The sequence below is a fragment of the Periophthalmus magnuspinnatus genome, chromosome 20 (assembly GCF_009829125.3).
Source record: "Periophthalmus magnuspinnatus isolate fPerMag1 chromosome 20, fPerMag1.2.pri, whole genome shotgun sequence".
In the NCBI taxonomy this organism is placed as follows: Eukaryota; Metazoa; Chordata; class Actinopteri; order Gobiiformes; family Gobiidae; genus Periophthalmus; species Periophthalmus magnuspinnatus.
The window spans coordinates 5132534-5148578 of record NC_047145.1 but is presented as its reverse complement, the minus strand read 5'-3'; the positions used below and the strand labels follow the sequence as shown (position 1 = coordinate 5148578).

General features: G+C 36.7%; 2 protein-coding genes across 2 annotated transcripts; one reads left to right on the top strand and one right to left on the bottom strand.

Annotated features, from left to right (window-relative positions):
• Window positions 1–166: 166 nt before the first annotated feature.
• Window positions 167–2665, top strand: LOC117388660 (synaptonemal complex protein 3-like). The gene is made up of 4 exons (XM_033986247.1): window positions 167–254; window positions 509–642; window positions 1628–2026; window positions 2612–2665. The coding sequence occupies exons 1-4, from the start codon at window positions 167–169 to the stop codon at window positions 2663–2665; spliced, it is 675 nt and encodes a 224-aa protein (XP_033842138.1).
• Window positions 2666–3692: 1027 nt separating this feature from the next.
• mynn (myoneurin) lies at window positions 3693–12847 on the bottom strand. The gene is made up of 9 exons (XM_033986114.2): window positions 12806–12847; window positions 12181–12236; window positions 11251–11521; window positions 9968–10857; window positions 9297–9456; window positions 8571–8749; window positions 7623–7715; window positions 7296–7421; window positions 3693–6587 (listed from the first exon to the last, which is right to left on the bottom strand). The coding sequence occupies exons 3-9, from the start codon at window positions 11514–11516 to the stop codon at window positions 6100–6102; spliced, it is 2202 nt and encodes a 733-aa protein (XP_033842005.1). The 5' UTR covers window positions 11517–11521; window positions 12181–12236; window positions 12806–12847; the 3' UTR covers window positions 3693–6099.
• Window positions 12848–16045: the final 3198 nt, after the last annotated feature.

The following is a 16045-nucleotide window of genomic DNA, read 5'->3' as shown; positions in this document are numbered from 1 at the left end:
TTAGCGAGTGGCGGGAAATTTACAGACCAAACTTAGCAATACCTGAATATTAATATATATTTTAATTTTTTTTTTACTTTTAAAATAGATTTACGATTGAGTCTTTACTTGAACTTTAATTTAAACGCAAATGCCACTACAAAATATGTCAGCGAAAAGGCAAATGATGAAGACGAAACTGTCCTCCAAAACTGGCACATTCACATTCAAAGAGATGAGGCACAAAGAGCTGAGAGATGCAGAGGATGAGGAAGGTACGGCCTTTACTACTCATTACACAGAAGCATGGACAGTGCTGGGGAGGAAATAAACACATGCAGCCAAAATACATATTCTGAATACTAATTTTGGCAACTATTCCTGTACAGTTACTTTTTCATTTGGCGGTTTGGATAGTGTTTTGGGTTTCATCAAATGCATACATACACCTTTCTTATGTTTGGTACTTTGAGCTGGAATGAATTATAATCACGTGGTCATATTACAGTTTTTTTCCCTATTTTTCCAGATATTGCACTGGTTGAAAAGCTCTCAAAGAAGCGCTACTCCAATGAACTTGATGACGATGATACTGTTCCTGTGGGCACTGGGTTTCAGTCCATGTTGGAGCAGTTTGGGTCAGACATCAGCAAAGCAGTGCAGGTAATGTGGTCACGATACTTCACTTTAAAACTACACTCACTAATATTCAAAAATTAATATGTCTGATTTAATTATTATGATTTTTTTTTCATAACTGATTACTACACCTCAGATATTTAGTTTTCTAGCTTTGGTTCAGTGTCTTGTAAACCACTGACTTGATTAATGTATCTTTATTGTGGTGGCACTGACCTTATTTGAATATGTTACTTAAATACATTTGCGATAAAATGTTCAAATGGTCACATTTATATAGCGTGTTTCTACCTTCTAGGCAGTCAAAACACTTTACATGAGGGAACCATTCACTCATTCAAACACACTCATACAACAGTGTACAGACACTGGGGACAAGGTGGGGTGAGGCCAGTGTCTTGTCCAAGGACACAGTGACAGTATTCATCTGTGGGTGGAATCATAACACCATTCTGTGGGTCAGTGGATCTGACTGCTCAACCAATTATGTTTATGTCAAGAGATGGATTCTGCCAACTTTCAGATCAGTGGGCAAACTCTCTACCAACTGAGCTACTGTCAGTTATTGTCTATTTCAATTCTTTAAGCAGTCTTTTGAACCAAATATTTGGCATATGTCATTACATTTCATGAAACCTAAAGTCTCTTTTTCATTACCAGTTTTTTCAGGGACCGCCCGCTCCAGTTCAAGTATTAAGAGTTCAAAGGGTTTGTGGAGGTTAACCAGCTACGTCACTAATATCCATAAAACAGTTGTTTTAAATCCAAAAAGCACATTTAAATCAAAATGCTCTAATAATGTAGTGGTTTATAACCAAAACAGATTTTGAATAAAATTGTAGATCTTTAGCACATAGATTATTAGCCCTGAGCTTTCAAACTTGAGAAGGGTCTATGAGTCTATGAGAAAAATGAATGAGAAATTTACATCCAGAATTGGAGGATGGGCAATAGGTTTTGACTGCCAAATTCTCTTCTGTGTATTGATTTTTGACACTTCTAAACAAAGGCCAAGAAGAAACGCCTGGAAGTCCTGACCAATAACTACATGAAAGGAAGCCAACACAAACTCGAACAACTGTGGAGCACACACCAAAAGCAGCGCCAAAAATTGACCCAACAATACTCTCAGCAAGTGTCCCAGACTCTGCAACTGTGGGAGGCGGAGGTGCAGCGAGGGGAGGAGCAAGAGGAGCGCATGAATAACCTCTTTAAGCAGCAGATCAAGGTGCTACAGCAAGCCAGAGCCGCCCAAAGTCTGAAGCTAAAGTCTGTGCGTGATCTGTACGAAGTATTTGTGAACAACATAGAGGAGATACAGAAGAGCCATCACACCTTCCTCCAGGGGGCGACACAGGAGCTGCGCAAAGAGATGAACACGCTGCAGAAGAAGATACTTATGGATACAGTAAGTGCACAAATGTATAACTGTATACTGTACACTGTATGCTATGATCAGTATTGGGAAGTAACAGAATACATGTACTGAGAATACATATTCTGAAAACCTATATTGTGTCTTTACACTATTATTTATTTATTTATTTAAACTCTGTGTGAAAGAATTCTAGGTATTCAGAATATAGTACTCTGATTTACCCATGTATCAGAATATGGTACAAAATGCATTTTAATGCAGTTATTCAGTATTCTGTCACTAAATACATTTTCAAAGTATTCTTCCCATCACTGGCGCTGAGGAAGGTGGACATGAGATGATTTCCGGATGTAAAATTGTGACACTGTATCTAATAACTTAATTGACTGAATTGGGCTGGAGGGGCTGAATACTTACTACATAGAGTTGCATTATATTATGGTGGAAAAACGCAACGTGAAAAACTGCCTAAACCCCACTTACCCATATACAGGGCTACACTCGCCCTCCTCTTCACACAACCACTTTATTATCTTTATCTTCATTACATCCAACCTGAGCTGTCACTTTTTACTTTATCTATAAATGTTCTAATTGTTATTTATATTTTTTCAGCAACAGCAGGAGATGGCCAATGTCCGGAAGTCACTGACATCAATGCTTTTCTAATTTACCAATATCTGCACAACAATAAAAACAAAAAATAGAAATGTAAAAACATAATAAATAGAAACATTTATCATTTTGAAGTTGTAGTCTGCAGGTACCGTGATAATATATACTGATCCAATGTGCAGTTTTATTTTTAAAGTGCAGCACAAATGGAGGATCCGCCACTTGTTTGTCTCCATGGAGATGTTGTTGCTTTGTATGAATGTTCCATGGTGTATGGCATTCAATCTATCTATCTTGTATTAATTAATCTAATAGCAGTTATGCAGATGATATAATAAACTTGGGAACTTTATTAGTCAGTGGTGAGTAATTGCATTTGCCTCTGTAAAAGCTTAAAACACATATAACATGTGAAAGAGCTGTTACAGTTTAATAACAAAGATAAAAATCTACAAAAACACATTTTGTCTGTTAAACTGCCCATAGTTCAGTGTCACGCAGTTGGAATGCTGAGGGGCATTTTTGAAATAAAACTATGTCACTGCATAACCTCTATTGCTAAAATGCGTTGAAAAACATATTTATACAGTCAGCAGGTTGCCTCTCCACAGATCTGACCTGTAAGATGTCTGACAGCATCCTCTGCTTGTCTCCAGAGAGGTTTAAAGTATCAGAAACATGTGTTTCTGGTAAATTGAACCAAACTGTAATGTAATTTTAAACACATTTTTCCACTTTTCTTCACAAATTGCTTGATTGGTATAAAACTTTTAATTATTTTTGCAATAGTTATAACCTCCCCAAATAAAGTCCTATTTAGAGAACCATCAAAGCCTGTCATACACACTTTAAATTACTTTAAAACATTTGAGACAAAGCAGTGACATCCCCAATGTGGGGATCAGAGAAGTTACACCTTTAAATATTATTAAATATAATTAATATATTTGTTATGTTTAGAATATAAAAGTTGTAATATATGTTGTTCTTCATTTTTTGATTATTTTCAGTTGTTAACTATTAAAAATAAAATAAATATGTATCAAATGATGTCGCTTCATTTTACAAACTACACATTTGTCCCTTTTAGATTTTATTTTACATTGTGTAGCAGTAGTTACAAGTCATAAGTCATTCACATTTGTTTACATGTTATTCCAACACCTAACAAAAATTAAACTAATACAGCAACTAAGTTCATTGAAAAGGCTAAAGAATCAAATAAAAATAAAATATTAAGCACAATTAATTCAGCTACAAGGAAAATTTGTAGTGATCAACATAAAGGCTTGGTAAAAAAAATAAAATTAAAATAAAAATCACCAAAGCATTTTAGTATTTTTAAATTAAAATTAATAAAAAATAGACACTGGTTAACTACAGATGAAAAATGTATAAATAAATTTAAAAAGTTTCAAAATAATTAGAGATAGACCGATATATCGGCTAAATCGGCCAATATTTTTGACTTTGTAGCGTATCAGCTATCGGCCTTAAATCTCCAGCACAGACTGCTGCCTAATGAGTACATGCAAAGCTTTATTTGAACACTTTAATGCGAAGAAATAACAGCACAAAACATGAAAACACTGCTCACTTATAGGTTTGTGGATAAATTAGAAGTAAATTTAAATTTCATAGTTAATAAAAATTTATCAAAATTGGCCCTCTACATCATCCCAAAAATATCAGCAGAGCTCATCAGCCATGAAAAACCCCATATCGGTCAATCTCTAATAATAATCTACCAATGTTTATAAAGAAATGTGTGGAATAAAAAGAAAAGTTTATACCAGGTTTAATTTGAACTATTGATAAGAAAGTCTATAAACCCTTAATGTAGCTCACTGCAATGTTAATCAGACAATGATGACTTATAGACTATAGGCTATTGTATTGATTGCAACACAACCGCAAAACATTTAGGGATGCACCGATACGATACTGGCATCGGATATCAGCAGTGATACAGGTACATTTACTGGATCATATATTGGATCTAAGATAGCGGTCCAGCCAATATTCTGATGGACCTTTAATTTAATGTAATAACACTTTACTGGATGATGTAGGCCCATAAAGTCCCACATTTGAACTTTTATTCTTGCTAAACTCTTTAGTAGTTACTTGCAGGATAAATGTCATTATATGCACAATTCATTTCATTTTGTATTAGCAGTGTTTTTCAGGAGAGAAAAAAAAGCAATTTTCAGTCCCTTTACTGGTATCGGCAGATATGTAAAGCCATTGGTATAGGAACTGAAAAAGCTGGACTGATGAATCCCTAAACAAAAAATTAAGCAAAGACAAATCAGTGGCTCTTTATAACCAAGTTCATACAAATATACATAGACATATAAACGATGTAGGAGTCTGATCTCCCAAGCTTTCAGCCTTGATTTTCCATACTTGTAATCCAGTTCTTGTTTCTCTGGAGTCGTCCTGGTATAGAGTAGGTTAATCCGGATTTAGGCCAATGTAATTCAGGTAACGATGACACTTACAAAGTAAAGGATCTTTATGCATTTGAGAGGGACTTGTAGTAGGGCACTTCAGCCCATATAAAATAACACTACACTGTACAGAAGTCATTACAATAGCAGGAAATACTATATTCATATTCTAGTATTGTTGCGGCATTATACTACGGGTCCTCAATATGGTAAAAACATTATATGAATTTCTTAGAGCCTAGCCAATTTAGTATCTATACATTTGCACAAGATGATGTTCTGAGAGTTGTACTTCCCTGTGATTGGTTAAATCCACCCGTCACTTGCACTCAGCACGTCAGAGCCTGACCAGTCGAAGGACTAATGATTATTGTAGTAGACTAGTCAGCAGCAATTAGTTTCTCAATACGTGATAAGTCAAACTATTATTTCTATTATTTTTAAATTACGTTTTTAACCAAATAAAGGTTGAAATATTATTGATGAAAACCAGAAATTGTTTACTCTTTATTGACATTTTGATTTAATTTTGTGGATGGCCTTATTATAAAAGGTCTTTTGGTATGGTGTCTGTATAGTCCAGATAACTAAAATAATTATATTTAGATAATAGTTGACTAGTCACAATCTGTGTTGTCACAAAACTAAAATTTTCAAACTCAACTTCGATACCAATTTTCGCACCCAAAATAATACTTCTTTCTTTTTGTCAGCATGAGGTCTTGTATGCATCATTCTGATAAAGCTCAAAAACAGACTAAAAGGGAAAAGCTCTAATTTTGTCCTGGTGATGTGATTTTTTTGCTCAAAAGAGTATCTAGTTTTTGTATTGATTAGTATCTGATTGGATACTTTTGACAACCCTAGTCACAATTATTCAGATAAATCATCGCAGCCCTACATAATGCCTACCCTATTTTACAGATCCAATTTTTTTTTACCATTAACTGTACAACTCCACAACAATATTACACAACCTTTGATTAATCCAATATTCTGACATCTCTAGATAATTTTGTTGGTATTTTTCCCAAACTATGTGCTCCTTGGCGTCTGCCCTTGCTCCGCATTGTCCACAGTTTGAATTATGACGATTTGTTCGAGATTTGAGGCGGGGGAGGTCGGCCGAAGTTGTTCCACCAAAGCGTGCAGCGTATCAGACGTGATAGTTTGCTCCGCCCCTGCCTCAAAACTCACCTCCTGCCCTCCCTCCTCTGAAGTGATGGGGGCGTGAGTGGGCTCTGCTTTGAAATCCTGCAGGAGGGCGGCGGCCGTGCTCGTATCCATGGTGACTGTTGTTGTGCCCGGGTCCATGGAGATGCCGGCAGCGGTGTGAGTGGCGGTGTCGGTGACCATGGCTATGTGGGTGGTGGTGTTGTCTTCGGTTTCCATGGCGATGTCTGTTTTGGCACCAGGTGTGGTGGGTTCGGGGTTTGAAGGTTCGGTGAAGACGAGGCTCTTCTGGTCCTGGGACAGTTTGCTCTGAACGAAGGCAACCGGGTGACTGGAAGCTAAAAGGACGACTAGAAATAAAGAATGAAAAGTTACATTTGGAATAGAATAGACAGGACTAATTACTTTTATAGATACAGTCGGATTATGAGGGAACAACACTAACAGAAGGTTGGAGCACCTCTGGGAAACAAACCATTTATTTTTAATAGGGAAGAGCTGCTCTGTAATCCACTGTTCAACAACTACAAGACCAATGGAATAAAGGATAGAAAATAAAGTGGTCCAATGAGCTAAATTTGTATAAATATCCAAGAACGCTATTGGTAGCTGTGGGCTAAATGCTACCATTATGCTAGCACTGTTTTTTAACATCAAAAGAACAATCTGTTTACTTCACTGTGGTTACGCCATGTAAACAACATCTCCTAACATCTCACTTGAATTTGTTTCTCTCAGCATCCACCAGGAAATGACTTAAAAAGGAAGCGATTGTGTTTCCATTGAATTGTGTGTTGCTGACTGTATCCCACTGTACTATACTCAATATCTTACTAATTGTGACAAATGACTGATAGAATAACTTTATAAAAAGGCCGTCTGTAATCGATATCATGCATCATACATTTTATACTGTTTAATTTCAAGAGGTCTAAACTGACATACGTTTTCATGAATCTAATTAAAATATCATAAAACTTATCTAAAAGAACAATCCTCACGTGGTTCATGTGTTGTTGGTTGGTCAGTGAGTTTAAGTTGCGTAGACATGTTGTTACCTGCTCGAGCCCTCTCCTTGTGCTGCCTCACTTCGTCAGCGTGGGCTTTCTCCTGATGTTTGATCATGTTTTTGACACTGGCAAATCTGTTTCCACACAACAGACACTGAACGCCATTGTTTCCATCTGAAACAAACAAGCCCAGAAGGTGAGAAAAGGAAAATATACAGTCAAACCAACTGTACAATGTCATAATTTTAAAGATGCACTATGTAACATTTCTGGTGGAGGTTTCACTACCAATAACACCTCAAAGGAGACAAGCAGTTGGCAGACTACGCACCAGAAAAGTTACAAAGTGTACCTTTAAAGTTATAGAATACAGACCGGGGTGAAGCCTCCTCATGTGTTTCTTCAGCTCTGACGATGTAACAAACTTTGACTCACACTGAGGCTGAGCGCATTTGTACGGAGTCTCGCCTGAAAAAGACAAAAATATGAATTTTAAAATTAAGAGTCAAGTACTGACTGATACGTGACTTAAAATGTGGGTATTATCTAGTAGAGGGTCTGTATGACATCTTCATGATATTTTCAGCAATTAAAAAAATCAAATAGATTAAATAAACTAAATAAAAGAAAGATTAATAACTTGAATGCCATACTGTGAAACATTACTGGTGTCTTACTTTACAGTCTTAAAAAAGTGAAAACAAAGTAGTTCATCCTAAATTGTCTGCAGTGGTTCAAACTTATTCCTCACTTCTTTCTCCACATATTCCTAGCATCCTAATTAGTCACATTGATGAGTTTTATATGGGCTTTTTTTTAAACAACTCTTGGAGACGGAGAGCGGAACAACAGCAAACAACTAGCATGCTATTAAGTAAGTGCACCAACACTTGCTACCTGGGTCACACTTTACAGACAACAAAAAAAAAAAATTCCAACTGTCTCTGTGCACAACAGCACCCAGCAACCTCACTGTTAGCATCACTACTTGTCTACCGGTCTAGTTCTATCTCTGAGGTTTTTGCAGTGTCACACTAAAATTTATAAATATTTACACATGAGGAAGTGGACAGGGAGCTGCGGGTGCATGTTTAAACTACACAAATAAAATGAATATTTCATCGGTGGACACTTGTGTGTTTAGAAATAGAGATGTTTGTGTCTCAGTGCTAACGCTAATGCAAATTTTGAGGCATAATAAATATTAAACACAAACAACTATAAAAACTGAATAACTAATTCTAATTTTATTTCATTAATTCAGTTATAACTCCATTAAATCATTCACCAGCATGATAGTATAATCTATGTTCTAGTTCTGACCTGTGTGTTTCCTGGCATGTGCGATGAGGGAGGAGGACACAGAGAATGACATGCCGCACAGGTCGCACTGATAGGGTTTCTCCCCCGTGTGGCGACGTTTGTGGTAGGTCAAAGTGCTGCTCTGAGCGAACGCCTGTCCACAGATATCACACACATATGGCTTCTCTCCTGTGTGCAGCCTGGAATACACAACAACAATGTGCTTTAGGGGGAGACAGATATACCATGAGATGATACAGACACAATGCTGGGTCCACTTAGGGCTGGGCAATATAACAAAAGTTTAAAGCCTTTTTTTTTTTTTAAAGTAACACTTTGGAGTATTAGTTAAAGCAGATCTACTATGCAAAACAAAATCATAGTTAGGTATAGATAGGTTTACTCATTTAATTTTGTTTAAATAAGAATGTGTTTTAGGATAAGGAGTTTAATAGCCTGCCTGATTGTACAGGTACAATCCTCCAGCTAAGGTAGTCCTGACCAAGCATTTAGATCACAGAGACTTATCCCCGAGTGCACCACTGCGGTGCTCACTGCTCCTGAGAAGGTGCCTCAGTGGCATTGAGCGATGGGTCAAAAGCAGAGGATAAATTTCAATACTGGGACAATAAAGTACCTTAACCTGTCCACATGCTAAAAACTAGTCTATATTTGTTACCAATATTTTTTCTAAGTTGCCCAAGTCCCTGTGCACCCATTTTCTTTTTGACCCCTTTTATCCGTTACCTGATGTGTATTTTGTAGTTGGAGGAGGTGGCGAACTTGAACCCACAGCGCTCACACGTGTAGGGCTTCTCCTCTCCATGGTGCATCCGCCGATGGGCGACGAGCTGACACTTCTGAGCAAAACACTTATCACAGCTGGAGCAGGCAAACGGCTTCTCCCCTGAACACAAAAGACATACAACAGTTTAATAAATATGACAATGATAAAACATAACATTTGTATAGCACTTTTCATGACACTCGAAAGATGGTTCTTAATTCAAGTATAACTGTGTATAGTTATTACTCTATTAACATTCAAACATATGGATTTAAATGTTTGAAACCTCAAAAGTGACATATTGTAGTTTACAATCCTGTCTATACATTAAATATTCATCACAGACTTGATTATATGAAAATTATTTAAAAGTATTTTTACAGTTCTCTTTCATTTAATTGAATAAAATTTATGCTATGAATCCTGCTGGATGAGTAGTTTGAGTCCTGCATTTAAACTGTATTTACAAAGGTGCGCTGCACCTTAACTTGTAACTTTTCTACAGGGGGGTATGGCACATGCTTGTTTCCACAGAAATATTTTTATTTATCCTGCTTGTATCAACTGTTTATAATTCTAAATATTATTATGTTTAGTACCTGTGTTTATGCATTTTGAATATCATTAATACCTGTGTGTATGCGTAGATGTGTCTTGAGTTGCGTTGCTTGTCTGAACGTCTTTGAGCAGAAGATGCAGGCGAACGGCTTCAGTCCTTTGTGGATCTTCTCATGTCGTCTCAAACTGCTCTGATCTTTAAAAACTTTATTACATTCGGTGCATGACAGCGATTGTTCATTGGCCTCTGATGGATCCTGCTCTCCGTACTCCCTCCCATCCTCTCCTATCTCTCCTCCCTCCTCTCCATCCTCTTCCAATAATACGTCAAATCTCCTCTTCTTTCCTCTTCCTCGGCCACGCCCCCTTCGACCCCGCCCCCTCCTACCACCATATTTGGCCCTTTTGGGCGGAGCTTCATCAAAATCGTCCTGGGATGGGCTCCAATCAGCTGACGTATCCCAAATGTCTTGAGCATCTTTATCTGCTTCATCTACAAACGCATCTTCTGATTTGACAGTGGGAGGTCGGCCACGCCCCCTACCACGTCCTCTTCCACGCACCGCAGTGGTAGTAGCTTCCTCACCCAAATCAGCTGTTTCACCATCTTCACAACCAAAAAACGTCTTGGGTTTCCTAGCCCTCTTTTTCCCTGGCGTATACTCAACATCATCGTCTATAAGCTTGTCCAAGTCTTCCTCGCCCTCTTCAGGCTCCGCCCCCTCTTCGTCCATTGCCCAATTACCAGTCACCGATGAGATGGAAAGAGAAAGTGGAGAGTTTGGGATGTCCTCTGATTGGTGTTCATGGGGGCTCATTGGAGAAGCTGCACCCGGTTCTTTATCGGCATCGGATTGAGATGATTCAGTTGGATCGGAGGATTCCGAAATATCTGGGAAGTTTTTTATGGCATCAGGCATTCCCAAAAATACAGCAGCTCTACGGACTGCACTGTGACGAGTGCTGGAAAAAGGGAAAAATTATCAATGTAAGAAACATAGAAACGCTTACTTGAAAAAATGAGTAAGAAGGGTTATCAAAAGTATTGACATGAATACAAATTACATAAGATGGAAAAATTGGACCTTTTCTGAGGAGCTTGTATACTACTGTCTATGTGATATCAAAATCTACATCAAGCCTTTTACGGGGGATCTTACAAAAAAAATAAAAACTGATCAAATAAATTCTTCTGTTGCTGTGCTATATGTTTGAAATTTTCCATAATTTTACTCAGGCTGAACAAAAAGCTTATTTAACAGTAAATGACCGATCTGGGCATACAATCTCTAGCCATTTCAGATAACTATAATAATACATGTATAAATCAGTGATGCCACATCGTCCCTGCTGTACCTGCTGAGATTCATTTGTCCAGTGTAGACAAACTCCAGTAGTTTCTCCAGTGCGTAGCGGCTGACCTTCTCGGGGTCAAGGGATGCCACATCTTGACCTTTTGTGGCTAAAGAGTTGAAGTATTTACTGAAACAAGCCAAAATGTTCCTATGGGCCCTGAACTCGGTATCTTTGACTTTGATGGTAATGTCACACAAGACATCCATCTCTCGCTGCTGGTGCAAACGCTGAAGAAGCAGCTTCCCATGGGACGCCACCTGAGCCATGGCTGCTGCAGAGAACAGCAAAAGGAATTATATAACATTATGCGGGAAAACATTAAAGATTAAATAATAACAGTGATATTTTATAGACCTATTATTATCAGATCACATTACATATATTAGCACCTGAACCACGGCTGCTACAGATATATTAGTAAATTACAATACAATACAGGAAAATATTTCAGATTAGTTAATAACACTGTGATATTTTACAGACTTATTATTATCATCATGTCACATTACATATATTAGCATAATTAATAAAAATATGCATTTAGTTTTTCTACAAATGTTTTTAAATATCTTGATACTGTTCTTTTGCAACCAGCGTCATAACATCTTTCAGCAAAAGAAAAAGAGTTAGTGGAACAACAAATGTTTACTTCTTGCACCATTAGATTTTCCCCTATATGCCCTTATAGAAGTAATATTGCTTGTTTACACGAATTACAGATAGAAACGACGATGTAAGAAAAAAGTATAAAGGGCTTGATCCTCCCTCCTCACAATTTAGCTATATAAATAAATAAAAATTACAATATAGCCAATAAAAGTACATAGTAAATCCAATAAAAACTCGCATTAATTAAGTGAAATTTACAGCTTTATTAATAACAATGTGGTAAACATAATTCAATATTTATCAATTCACAACTACACTTACTCCAAAGTAGTAATTTGATTTAGATCGTCTTCTGTTTTAGGGAGCGGCTTTCCCACCTAGCAAGAAGAAGAAAAAAACAATAAAATAGTAAATAAGTACAGTTATTTGACGTTATAAACATTTAACACAATGTGTAGTATTAATTTGAAGGAGCATTCTGTATTTGGAGTGTGACAGGTGAGATGAACGCAGTTTTGAAAATAAAAGCTCGCTGCTGTTTCCTGACTGAGGCCTTGCACAGATGCTAATGCTAGCAACATTGGCTTAGTTCAAATAAACTCGATTTTTACGGCTACATCTAATAAAATGCATCCGTTTACACTGATTATAACCCCACTTCTTTGCACAATAAGCTACTAAAACTGGCACAATGTGTTACATATCTATGCAATATGTCGAGATTGCGCTAGCGGTTTTCATAATGTAAAAAGCGCGGAAAACGTTGTGCTCTTATTTCGAAAGTTTCATGTTTTGCACCGGCGCCGCGGATGTAAATAACAGCAGATTTCTATGCGAGAACTAATCATAATCTACTCACACGCACATGTCGATAATTGTAAGAAAAACGCGCTTTAAATCAGTCTATTTTGACCAAATGGCAAAGTAAATAAAAGCACAAAAGTACCTTCTAATATCCGAGATCTCCAGCCATTACTCCGAGATTTCGTGAAGTCTCGCGAGGATTCGTTATTGATCGAAGAGGTGGAGTGAATCAAGATAAGTGAGTACAACATTGGCGCCTGACTGAAAAAAATGTGAAATTCACTCTTATTCACTTTTTCAACACGTTTACATAATTGTAACAGAATGTATGGATGGTTCTAAAAATAATTACAGATTTATACATTTTACTATCGCTACTGTAGCTTCTAATTTCAAAAACTATGCGGTCTGGATGCTAAAATAGGTTGTCTAGCCAAGTAAACTACAAAATACTTCCTAGAAAGTAACAAATGTACATATTTTTGTATTGTTTCTTAACTGAATATATTTGATATCTCCATTGAGAACGGTTTGAGTATTTGACGATTTTTTTTTTTAAATTTATTTATTTTTTAATGGGGAATTCAATAATTGTCCAATAGGTGGCAACACTGCCCTACTTTTTTCAAAGGAGGCTAAAAGGCAAGATGAGGGTGTTAGATTAGGCAATTTTACTGATAAAATGCACGTTTTACTTGTTAAATACGAGCAATATGTTAACTCCATGGTAAGACATTGTAGATCTATCTTCGAATTTACACCTAATTCATGTTTTTTGTGGCTTAATTAACATGTAGCCTAATTAGGGACAGTAGTGCATAGTGACAATGGAAATAATGCGTTGCAAAATTGTATTGACCACGAAAACAAAACAAATAATAAAATAATAATTGCCACAAATCCTTTTAACACTAACAGAATAGAATAGAATAGAATAGAATAGAATAGAATGCATTTATTGTCACTATACACATGTATAACACCATACACATGCACAGCGAGATTAAAAACAACTCACCCTCCAATACAGACAGACATGGGACACTATAACACAATATAACTAAGATAGCTAGTGCCAGACATTAAGACATTTAAAACATTTAAAACACCCCAGACTACAACTCTCAACAAAATAACAAAATGTGTCTTACTCACTCTGGAAACTGCTCTGTGTATCTGAGTCATGATCAGATGACCTTTTCTGCCATCCTTTGTCTTGGCACATACCGCTTACATTCCAACACTTCTTCACTCATTACCTCAATGTTTAAGCCACTCAAGTCTCCCAATCAGGCCAAGGCAAAACAATAGACTATATACTTGCTGCCATTGTAGCTTCCGATCACAATTTCTTTTGAGCAGTATGGCCAGGAAAGTTTAATCACTCCTTGCTTTTATTCTGGCCAAGATTTCCCAAAGCAACCTAGAAAGATGTTTTGCAAAGCTATTTATCGAATGTAAGACTAGATAGGCCTACTTATTTCAGCAGGAATTAGCTTACTGAACACATCAGAAAAATAAGACAAAAATGGACCTTTGGAGGGTTTTAGCATGGTCTTAAACTTTATCAAACTATAAGAACACATTTTAAAGAAAACATTTGATTATTTTCAAATTCTGATATTGAAATCAGAGTCTATTCCTTATGATATTACCATCATGGCTCAACAGGCAAAACTAGCCAAAACAAAACTATTGTCATTGCAGAGGGTTATTTCTTTCTTTCTCTTTATTTATACAGGGGAACCCAATGAGAGCACTTGGGCTTTTTTTCATGAGTATCCAGTATGGTATTCAGTACGTATCCAGTTTTGTTTTTCCTTGAAGTGTATTCCATTTTAGTGAAGCATAACAGCTAAAAGTCCTTTTTCCCATCTCAATTTTGGTGCAGCTAGTCCTTAGTTCTATCAGTTTTTGAAGTAGTCCCTTAGATACAAGATACATTTCCTACAGTTCAGTTCTCTTCTAACGGGCTGTGATGGCCAACCCACTTTTCCATAGAGAATACACTGATGGGTTTCAGATCCATCACCTGAAATAAAACGAGCTGAGTGAAATAGTGGATCCAACTATTTCAAAGCAGAGGCTGAAGTCTGCAAGTACACCACATTCCCATAATCCAGTACGGAAAGAAAGGATACTTACACTATTTCTTTTCTGTTATCTATTGAGGTACAATATTTGTTTCTGTAATAAAATGGTAATTTTGACTTTAGACTGTTATATAATCTGAGATATGTTTTTAAAGGACACATTTTTGTCAGTTTTCATTCAAATTTTTCTTTTAGGTGCATGTGTTTCTCCAGTTTAATTAAATGTATTAATACAAAAGTTTAAGGCCATATCAGGGTCAGAGGATGCTGATGTTAGCCCGATATCACTGTAACACCGGTCACAGATGAAGGCCTGCTCATTGAAATATTTATACGATCGCCACACTTTTACATGTGTCTTTGATGTTTTCTTTTTCATTTTTGTATTTCAAATACACTCATTTGAACAATGGTCACTAACAACCCAGTGGGAAAACACCATTTGTGTCATAATTATGGAGTTTGTTTGTTAAAATTACATCAGTGAATGTGCCTTTATTTAAATTTCTAGCGTCAGGTCTAGTCGGAATAGAAATTAATTGTGTGAGATTCAAGCCATTGCATAGGTCTTTCAAAGTTTTCTCCAGTTTCAGACTCTTAATGTCGCCCATTATCAGGACCTCATAATTGAACAGATCATTAAGAGCATTTTTAGGTGCTGAAGGCGCACAATAAATACCAGCAACAGCCAAAGTTTAGTTTTTTCACCAGAATCATTTTTACAGTGAATAGATAGAGACATATTCAAAACATTTTGGCTTTGAGCAGAAGAATACAAGGTCCACAGACAGGTGATCTTTGACATAAACACCACCTCCTTTAGATTGTCTGTCACAACCAAACATTTTATCATTCTCAGTATTGATTTCCTTATCACTTATTCCCTCCTTAACACTTATGCCCAGACTTGAATGTAATTTAATTTAGATGTGACACTACGTCCATTCATATGTATAATTCCCAGTCCCTTGTCTTGTCTTGAAGTTTTGCATATGAGGCCTTGGGGATAATAGCCTTATTTGAGTTTGATTGGAGTCTTTGACATATTTTACATTAGCGCTCCCTGATACAAGCCTCCAGGATTGGAGGTTTAAGAAAAATAATTGTTCATTGCACGAGGTAAATTATGTGGCCTTATATCTGTGTAATTCCTCAGTCGTCCAGTAGGTTCATAGTGGTCCGTGGGTTTATACTAGTCTATGTGTTTTATATTTGTGAAAGATGCAGCTCAAGATCATTCTAAAGCTTCAGGAAAGGTTCATTTCAGTCCTGTAAATGGGACTTTTCTA